General features: G+C 57.3%; 1 protein-coding gene across 1 annotated transcript; it reads left to right on the top strand.

The window, feature by feature from the left end:
* Positions 1 to 2,336: 2,336 nt before the first annotated feature.
* STING1 (stimulator of interferon response cGAMP interactor 1) lies at positions 2,337 to 9,198 on the top strand. The gene is given in 9 exon segments (XM_066560283.1): positions 2,337 to 2,447; positions 2,449 to 2,583; positions 2,803 to 2,859; positions 2,861 to 3,120; positions 3,951 to 4,128; positions 4,952 to 5,060; positions 5,218 to 5,456; positions 7,205 to 7,391; positions 8,765 to 9,198. Coding segments are annotated over 9 exon segments (1,470 nt in total). The 3' UTR covers positions 8,959 to 9,198.
* The last annotated feature ends 409 nt before the right edge of the window (positions 9,199 to 9,607 follow it).

The following is a 9,607-nucleotide window of genomic DNA, read 5'->3' as shown; positions in this document are numbered from 1 at the left end:
GCTCTGGAGCCAGGCTGGGAGAGCTGGGAGTGCTCAGCCTGGAGAAGAGAAGGCTCCAGGAAGAGCTCAGAGCCCCTGCCAGTGCCTGAATGGGCTCCAAGCGGAGACTTTGGACAAGGGCCTGGAGTGACAGCACAAGGGGAAATTACTTCCTACTGCCAGAGATCAGTGTTGGATGGGATATTGGGAAGAAATTCTTCCCTGTGAAGGTGGTGAGGCCCTGGCACGGGCTGCCCAGAGAAGCTGTGGCTGCCCCATCCCTGAAGTGTCCAAGGCCAGGTTGGATGGGGCTTGGAGCAAGCTGATCTATGGAAAGTTGTCCTTGCTCATGGCACGTGTTGGAAATGAGATGAACTTTAAGGTCCATTTCCACCCCAACCATTTCATGGTTCCAAAATTCTTTGACAGCTCATTCCTGGAGTTTAGACTCACCTCTTGGACTGGAACCACAGCTCTGCTCTGAACAGAAGTGAGACAGAAATACTGCAGGTGTTGGTGTGCTGAGGGTAGAACTGAAAGCCAGGCCAGGCTTTGAGGGCAGGAGAGCTACCAACTGCTTGGGGACCTGCAAGAAGATGGCTGGGGAGCCAGGCAGCCCATCCACCACACTGAAGAGCCAAGCAGAGCAGGTCAGTGAAGCCTGGCTGGAAAGGGACAAGCTTTATCCCAGCGCTGGAGAAGGAAGAGGTTCACTTGATGCTTTAGCCAGCCTTTGTGGTGATGGAGCAAACACCATGTTGGCTGTACCCACAGGCCCTCCCAGGGCTGGGACATTGGCCAAATGGTTTGCTGGGGTTTCTAAGGTACCACCCAAACAAGCAGCTCCCTGCCAGCCCTTCCTCCCCCTCTCTGGGTTTGAGGAAGCTGGAGCTGTGTCCACAGAAGGGCAGCAGAGCACAGGTCTGAGGAGAAGCAGCTGAGGGAGCTTGGGGGGCTCAGCCTGCAGAAAAGGGGACTCAGGGGGGACCTTCTCTCTCCACAGCTCCCTGACAGGAGGGTGCAGCCAGGTGGGGGGTGGGCTCTGCTCCCAGGGAACAAAGGACAAGACAAAGAGAAATGGCCTCAAGCCAGCACTACTAGAGAAACTTTATGCTGGGAAAATTTCTTCACCCAAAAGGGCTGTCAAGCACTGGCCCAGGCTGCCCAGGGCAATGGTGGAGTCTCCATCCCTGGAGGGATTTAAAAGACTTGGGGACATGGGTTAGTGGTGGACTTGGCACTTCTGGGGAAATAGTTGGACTTGGTGGTCTCAAGGGTCTCTTCCAACCTAAATAATTCTTTAATTCTATGATTTTCATTAAATGTGAACCGTGGGCATGTCTGATCAAGGTCCTTGTGCTGTAAGCCTGTGACAGCCTCCAGAGACCCTGGCAATGTGGGTCTGTGGGACTGTCAGGGTCTCCTGGAACCCAGGGGCATTCCTGGCCAGAAAGCAATGGGACCCTGAGTGTGTTCTGGACTGTCACTCCCTTTCCTAGCCTGTATCTACCTACTATGGCTCCACAGAGGCCATGGGTGACCATGCTGAGGGCTTTGCTGAAGTGAAAGTTCTCCCCTCATCCCTACAGCCAGTTTTCTTGCCATTCCAGGTAGTTGGGCCCATCAGATGTGATGTCAAATCCCTGATGGCTGTTCCAGTCCCATCCTTCAGGTGTTTGGCAGGGATTTCTGGGAGGATTTGTTCCATCACTTTCCAGGGTCAGAGCATTGAGCAGGCTGTAGTTCACCTCCTCAAAGCTGGGTGTGAGATTTCCTTGTCCCACTCTCCAGGAACCTCCTGATTGCTACAACATTCCAAAGACATCAGAAAGGAACCTTGCCAGGGCATCATCCATCTCCATCAGCATCCTTGAGTGCATGCCACCTGCTCCTATAGGCTTGTGTATGTGTCCCCTAATCCATGTTCTTCCAGGATGGAAATACCTCTCCACTGCTTGGAACAAGGAACTGGAAGTCTTGAGGGCCTCACTGGCCACCAAGAGCCTGGCTGCAGGAAGCCCCTGCTGTGTTGCCAGCACTCTTGGGCACTGCTTCCCAGCCTGGCATCTCCTGGAAATATGTGGGGTGGGAGCATCCAGGACTCTGTGAGTCACCTTCTGCTAGACAGAAGTCGAGTCTGTTTTGCCCCTGGCAATCTGCTGAGCTGAATCAATGCAATCTGAAATCTGCCCTTGAAGATGAGATCTCAATAAATTCTGGTTTCCTTCCTCATTCCAGTTCCCCTCAGATCATGTCCTGGCAGCCTTGGGGCTTTCCAGGATGTGCAAGCTCATGGATATCGAAACTTGGTACGGCCACCAGTGCCTGTAATTCCTGCAGGTTGAGATATCTCATGGATGCCCTGTGTGGGAGAGCTCTGGCACTCTACAGGCTGCCCGCTGCTGCCAGAGCTTCTTTCATTTTCACTTTTCTGCGCGCTTTTCTGTGCAGCTCCACCCGCGCTCCAGAAGCCCGTCCGTGGCAGAGACTCCGGCTGTGTGTCCGCAGCAGCCTCTGGAAGGAGCCCCAGCTGCCCAGGCGGGAGCGCAGAGCTCGGGAGCCGCAGCGCAGGAATCCCGCGGCTGGCGGCTGGAAACTGCTCCGGTGAGTGCGGCCAGAGCAGTGGCTGCGGAGCAGGGCGGGCTGGCACCGTCTGGGAGCGGGGTGACCAGGCAGGCCGTGTCCTGCCGAGCCCCTCTGGGCACAGGGGACAGCCCTAAGGCGGGAAGCGCAGGGCAGCCTCCCCAAAGAGTTGCGCGCTTTGGGATGCTCAGTGAGCGCTGGGCGCCCGCATCCCTGATCTGCTCTTATCCGCTCCCACAGTGCTGCCGCGGGTGCTGAGGACGAGCTGCTGCTCTGGGAGCCGGGGACAAGCTGCTGCTGACCCCCCTGGCCGCCGCACATGGCCCGGGAGCCGCGGCGGCCGCGCTGTGCCCCGCTGATCCCGCGGGCCCGCGGCGGGCGGGCGCAGCGCGCCGGGTTCGTGCTGCTGGGGCTCTGTGCCGGGGCTCTGCTCCTGGCCGGGCAGCCCCTCGTGCCCACCGCCCGCAGCCTCGCCTTCCACTTCGCCACCCTGCAGACCGGGGAGCTGCTGAAGGGCGCCTGCTACCTGGCCGAGGAGATCTTCCACCTGGACTCCAGGTGAGCCAGCGGGGCTGGCTGCCTGCCTGCGGCGCTCCTGGGACCAGCCCTGGACAGGGCATTGCACCCTCGGGATGTGGTGGGGTTTGCTCCTGGTCTCTGTGCCCACACGTGCCCTCCGTGGCAATGATGTGCTGTGCCCAGCAGCACATGCTGCCCTCTGTCAGCCTCCTGTCCCTCTCATCCCTTGCTCCCTTTCCCACCTGCCCAGTTCTCCCAGTTGTCCATGGATCTCTCCTCTCCTCTCCTCTCCTCTCCTCTCCTCTCCTCTCCTCTCCTCTCCTCTCCTCTCCTCTCCTCTCCTCTCCTCTCCTCTCCTCTCCTCTCCTCTCCTCTCCTCTCCTCTCCTCTCCTCTCCTCTCCTCTCCTCTCCTCTCCTCTCCTCTCCTCTCCTCTCCTCTCCTCTCCTCTCCTCTCCTCTCCTCTCCTCTCCTCTCCTCTCCTCTCCTCTCCTCTCCTCTCCTCTCCTCTCCTCTCCTCTCCTCTCCTCTCCTCTCCTCTCCTCTCCTCTCCTTGTGTCCTTTCCCTGGGGAACAGACCTTGTCCTCCAGCCTTTCCCCAGCAGCCAGTGCTGGAGGGCAGGGGGCTGTTGTCTCCCTTTGCTGTCCAAGGTGACATTCCACCTGCTCCCTCTGAGTCCCACGGGTGCTCCAAGACACCCAAACCCTCTCCTGCCTGGGGGCACTGGGGTGTGGTGGGCAAGGTCCCACACAACTCTGTAGTGCTCTGGAAGGTTGGTGGCCCCCAGGAGATGGGAGCAGCCCCAGCCATGGCTGCTGAGGGTGGGTAGGTGGCCACCAGCCTGACTCCTGTCTCCCCCTCCCACCCAGGCACCATGGCAGCTTCTGGAGGGCCCTGAGCTCCTGCTTCCCCCCACACTGGCACGGGCCCATGCTGCTCGTCTGTGGCTCAGCCTACGTGGCTCTCTTTGGTGATGGGCAGCAACTTGGCCTCCACCTCATCCTGGCCAGTCTGTGCCAGCTCCTCATCCTTGCTCTGGGGCTCCGGGTAAGGTTCCCACACCCCCAGCCTGGCTGGCTGCCTGGGGAACCCTTCAGCCCTGAGCAGCCATGGGGGCAAGTAGCCAGCTCTGCATGGCCTCTGCATGTCCAGCCCATCCAGAGTCAGCCTGGCAGGAGGAGCACTCTCAGCTCAGCCCTGCAGAGCTGATCTCCCTGGCCCTGTGCTGCCAGGAGTGTTGGCATTAGGAGGGCAAGGCTGCCTCCTAATGAGCACAACCATCCCAGGGGATGGCAAGGCACAAAACACAGGGGTATCTTACATCTGCCAGTCAAGCTGGTGCTTGAGGGAAAAGCAGAGTCTGTGTGTTCTCAATTCTCAGTGTGGTGTGGGAGCAGAGCCAAGCCCCAGGTGCCTCTGCAGCAGTGGGAGGGCTCTGCTGTGCCCCAGCAGTGCTGGAAGGGTCACACAGGCTGCAGAAGGTGCCTCTATCAGGTGCCTGTGGGACAGCACACCCATCTCCAGCCAAATGCACACACAGAGCTGGCAGAGGCCATTGGGAATCCCACCCTCAGGCACTGGGGTGTCTCCTCTCCCATGCTGGAAGCACAGGGCAGATGCACAAGTTGCAATGGGACACAGGATCCCAGTGGAAGGTGCAGCCAGGGAAATGCCTGGCTCACTCCAGCCCCAGTTCCCTCCTCTGTGGGGGCTGTGGGGGCTCTGCCCTGCATGGTGGGGGAAAGGGCTGGTGGGGTTGTTCACTCTCCAGATCTCTTTGGAGTTCTCCAATCCTGTGGAGAACTGACTGTTGCAGAAGGGCCCAGGTGGCAGCTGTCATCACCTGGTCTGTGTGTCCTTCCCTCCACAGAAGCCCTCAGCAGTGGAGATGTCTGAGATGTCCGAGAGGTCCAAGCAGAACGTTGCTCATGGGCTTGCCTGGTCCTTTTATGTTGGGTACCTAAAAATAGTCCTGCCACGTACGTAGCTGTTTCCCTGCATTCCCATGCCTACAGATAGAAATAGCTCCTAATAACAATCCTCCCACTTTTACAGTGTTAGCAGGGAAATGGGGAGCAAGGCAGAATGCAGCTGTACTCACACCAGGCACCTCTGCCTGATGCTCTCTTCCACCAGGGATGAAAAAGTCCATGGAGGAATTCAGCAGAGCCAATCCCAACCTGCCAGCGTGCAGGAAGACCTGGAAGCTCCACATCTTGGTCCCTCTGAGCTGTGATATCTACGATGACCTGGAGAAAGCTGATAGCAAGATCCAATATGTGACAGACCTCACTGAAACCACCCTGGCCCGAGCTGGCATCAAAAAGAGGGTCTACAAACACAGCCTCTATGCAATCACAGATGAAGAAAACCAGGTATGCTGATAGCAGCATTGGGAGCATCATCCCAAAAGCTTTGTTGGCCCCAGAAGTGGCCCTAAGGACAGGAGACTGTCACCTCTCCTCTTAGATACTCCCAGGCTTCCATGAGATGGAAAGATCCCATTCCTGTACCCCCTCCTGCTGGCTGCCTCCCCCCAGGCTCAGCTGCAGGGATGGTGGGGCTGGCTTAACCCCTCCTGGAGCTGAGTGAAGTCCAGAAAACAGGAGAAAACTGAGCAGAAAAAAGCAGATGTGGGCTACAGAGCATCACTTCCCATAGGATGAATGTTTCCTTGTGTGGTGAAGAGGTGCTCCAAGATGTCTGTGTGAGTCATTATTTGACTCTCTCCTTTCCCCCAGTCACCCTTTTCTAGGCTGGTGAGCCCTAAATCTCTCCAGCTCACATTGCATTCATCTCCTCCCACATCTCAGGGCAGACTGGCCCCTGTCCCTTCCCCCTGGAGGAGGGAACACCCTGGTGCTGTGCATGGAGGCATTGGCAGAGTTCTGCTCCTCACCTGGGTGCCCTGCTTTGCCCTTTGGCAGAGCCTGAGCTCTGAGCTGCAGTTTTTAAAGCCCAGCCTGCAGGGACGCCGAGCCTCTGTGCCCTGCTCCTGAGGGAAGCACAGTCAGCCACGGGTTTTTCCTGCTGTGCTGCACACCCTGATGCTGTGTTCCTTCTGCCAGGCTCCTGCTGAGTCACTCTGCTCCCTGGGAGCTCCAGTAATATTTGCCCCTCAGCTTCTTGCCCATTCCCTCACAGTGAGCAGGGCCCACGGAAGGCACCTGCCCCAGGGCAGTAACTGCCTGCCAAGGCTGGGAACTTCCTGCTTCTCTGCATTCACCTGGGATCACATCCCTCTTCCTTCTAATTCACTCCATTAAACTTTCCAGTTTACCCAGTGTAAGATTTACTGGGAACACCACTCCTCCTTGGCATGTTTATGGCTTTATCAGATTTCTCTGGGATTCTTTGCTCAGCCTCCTTCCAGATGTGCCTCCACCTTTTCAGTGTTTATGCTCTGCCCTCCAGCTCTCTGTTAGGATGCTCAGACTTAGAATAATGGAATCACAAATTATGCTGGGTTGGAAGAGACCAACAAAGATTATCAAATCCAATGCCTGGGCCTGCACAGACACCCCAACAATCCCCACCTGTGCCTGGGAGCATTGTCCAAGAGCTCCTGGAGCCCTGGCAGCTTTGGGGCTGGGACCATTCCCTGTTCAGTGCCCCCCTGTACCCTCTGGGGGAAAAAACCTTTTCCTGAAATCCAGCCTAACCCTGCCCTGACACAGCTCCAGCCATTCCCTGGGTCTGTCACTGGTCACAGAGAGCAAAGATTGGTGCTGTCCCTCCACTTTCCTTTGTATAGCAGAAAGCCACCAAGAGGGTGTGATCACAGGGAAGGGATGTCTCCCTAGGGGACCAGATTCCATGGGGAAGATCACCCTCCAGGCTGCTCTTGGGATCACTGACAAGCCAGTGGCTGCCTGCCATAGGCAAAGGCAGCTCCCTGAGCCCACCTGGCAGAGGGGACACCTGGACCTGTCAGGCCAGCTGCTCTTTTCCTGCTCTACACAGGGGAACACTGGGGCCAGACCCAGTATCCCTGTCCCAGTGTTCCCAGTGCAAGGCAGGCCAAGGAGCTGCGAGGTCCTGAGTGCTGTGCCCAGTGCCAGGGTCTCCCAGCAGCCCTTTGCCAGTCCTCCTGTCCCCATGTCTTGTCCTCCCACCCCTGCAGCTCTGGCACTGTGCTGTGGAATATGCCACCCCACTGCAGACCCTGTATGCCATGTCCCAGGATGAGTGTGCTGCCTTCAGCCGGGAGGAGCGCCTGGAGCAGGCCAAGCTTTTCTACAGGACCTTGGAGGAGATCCTGAGAGGCTCCAAGGAGTGTGCAGATACATACAGGCTCATTGCCTACGAGGGTGAGTGAGGGGAAAGGGGCTGGGGTGCCCAGGACTGTCCTGTGCTCTTGTAGCCCCGAGTGACCTGGATCAGTGTCTGTGCAGGGCTCAGCTGATGTCCCCAGCCAGGGGGCCATGGTGGCCCCTGCTGCCATGGGAGGAAGGGAGGGGCTGCATTCCCCCATGAAACAGGAATGTCATTGAGCATGGCATCCCTGGCTGGGTGAGGGAGGGCATTGTCCCACTCTGCTCTGGGCTGGGGCAGCCTCACCTCGAGCCCTGGGGCAGGTCTGGGCACCACGATATGAGAAAGATCTAAAGCTGTTAGGGAGTGTCCAAAAGAGGGACATGGGGGTGGTGAAGGGCCCAGAGGGGCCACATGAGGAGCTGCTGAGGGCACTTGGCCTGTCCAGCTGGAGCACAGGACACTGAGGTCAGACCTCACTGGAGGCTGCAGCTCCTCCTGAGGGGCAGCTCCAATCTCTTCTCCCTGGGACCAAGGACAGGACCCAAGGGAACAGCTGGAACTGTGCCAGGGGGATTTAGTGTGGATATCAGGAAAAGGTTCTTCCCCTAGAGGGTAATCAGGCACTGACCAGGCTCCCCAGGGAATGGTCCCAGCCCCAGGACTGCCAGAGCTCCAGGAGTGTTTGAACAAACTCTGGGACATGGGGTCTGTGCAGGGCCAGGAGTTGGACTGGATGATCCTTGTGGATCTCTTCCAGCTCAGGGTATTCCATGATTCCATAATTCTAAGGACTTCTTGCTGTGGCTCTGAGGAGCAGGGAAGGTGGTGGCAGCACTGGTTGTCCCAGCTGAAGCCCCCAAGGGGACCTGAGACAAGCTGCCTGCTGCAAGCATTGAGTATAGCAGCAGGATCCAGGGCAAGCAGCCGCTCCCCTCACTGTTGGTGTTCCTGGAAGAAGTTGCTGGGGCTGTCACGCCCTCCCCAGCAGAGGGATGAGTGTGTGCTGGCTCGGTGCCATTCCTGCTGACAGGGGATGGGAGGGAGCGAGGCTTTTCCTCATTCCCATCATCTTTTCATCTCCCATCTCCTCTCCACCAGATGAAATCAGCATCTTGCTTTAATGAATGTCGTTTTTTTCAGAGGAAACTCTCCCTGATGGGGAGAAGCATTTCCATGCAGCAAGGCAGTTCCCATCACAAGCACTACCAGGAATCCAGCACATAGTGCCTGTAATTTTACACTCTTCCCCTCACTTTGTGTTTGAACTTTTCCCCTCTGCCAGGCACAAAGTGGGAAGTAAAAGCTGTATTTTGCCTGTGCAGGAAATAATGCATATTTGGGAGCATCTCACAGAGACTTTGCTCCCTGCCCAGAGCTCTGCCTCAGGACAACCAGCAAAGGAAGGTTTGTCTTTCTTCTGTTCCAGAGCCAGAAGAAGCAGGGACCCACTTTTTGTCCAGAGAGATCGTGTGGCACTTGCGGCAGGAGCACCACGAGGAGATTGCTGTGCTGGAACAGAGCCCCCCGCCCAGCCCATCCACGGCCCTGGACTCATCAGAGCTCAACCTGCAGATCAGTGTGTCAGACCTGCCCCAGCCCCTGCGCACTGATGGCTTCTGACACAGCCCCTCACTGCCCCTGGGGGCTTGGCTCATCCTTCCCCAGCCCCCTTCCTCCTGGAGCACGTGCTACCCATGGCTGCAACCCCCAGCTCCCATCCAAACCTCCTGTGCACCACGGTTACTGGAACAGCTGACTCAGCCCACAGCCCTGTGACATGCTTCCCATTTTCTTTGTTATGTACAGCTCTGATGTTCTTCTGTGGGTGTATTGTTTTTTTATCTGTTTTAATTTGTGTCATATAAAGCACTTTTCTCTCTGGGACAAGTTGCAGTATCCTAAATTTTGGACACAATGTGCAGTCTGCCCCATGTGGGATGGGAAAAGGTTTGTCCCTCAGATGGTGGTTGGGCACTGAACAGGGAATGGTCATGGCTCTAATGCTGCCAGAGCTCCAGGAGCACTTGGGTGATGCTGTCAGGGACAGGGTGGGATTGTGGGGTGTCTTTGTAGGGCCAGGAGATGGCCTGGATGATCCTTGTGGGTCCCTTCCAGCCCAGGATATTCCATGATTCTGTGGTGTTGGATGGGGCTTTGGAAATGCCAGCCACAAGTGTGCCTGTGTGTGCTGGGACAAACACAGCCAGCCCCCGTGGCCAGACTGATGGGGCAGTTCTGCAGGCACAGGGAGCCTGTGCAGGACTTGCAG

Source organism: Molothrus aeneus, chromosome 15 (assembly GCF_037042795.1).
Source record: "Molothrus aeneus isolate 106 chromosome 15, BPBGC_Maene_1.0, whole genome shotgun sequence".
In the NCBI taxonomy this organism is placed as follows: Eukaryota; Metazoa; Chordata; class Aves; order Passeriformes; family Icteridae; genus Molothrus; species Molothrus aeneus.
This window is presented reverse-complemented; position numbering and strand designations above follow the sequence as displayed.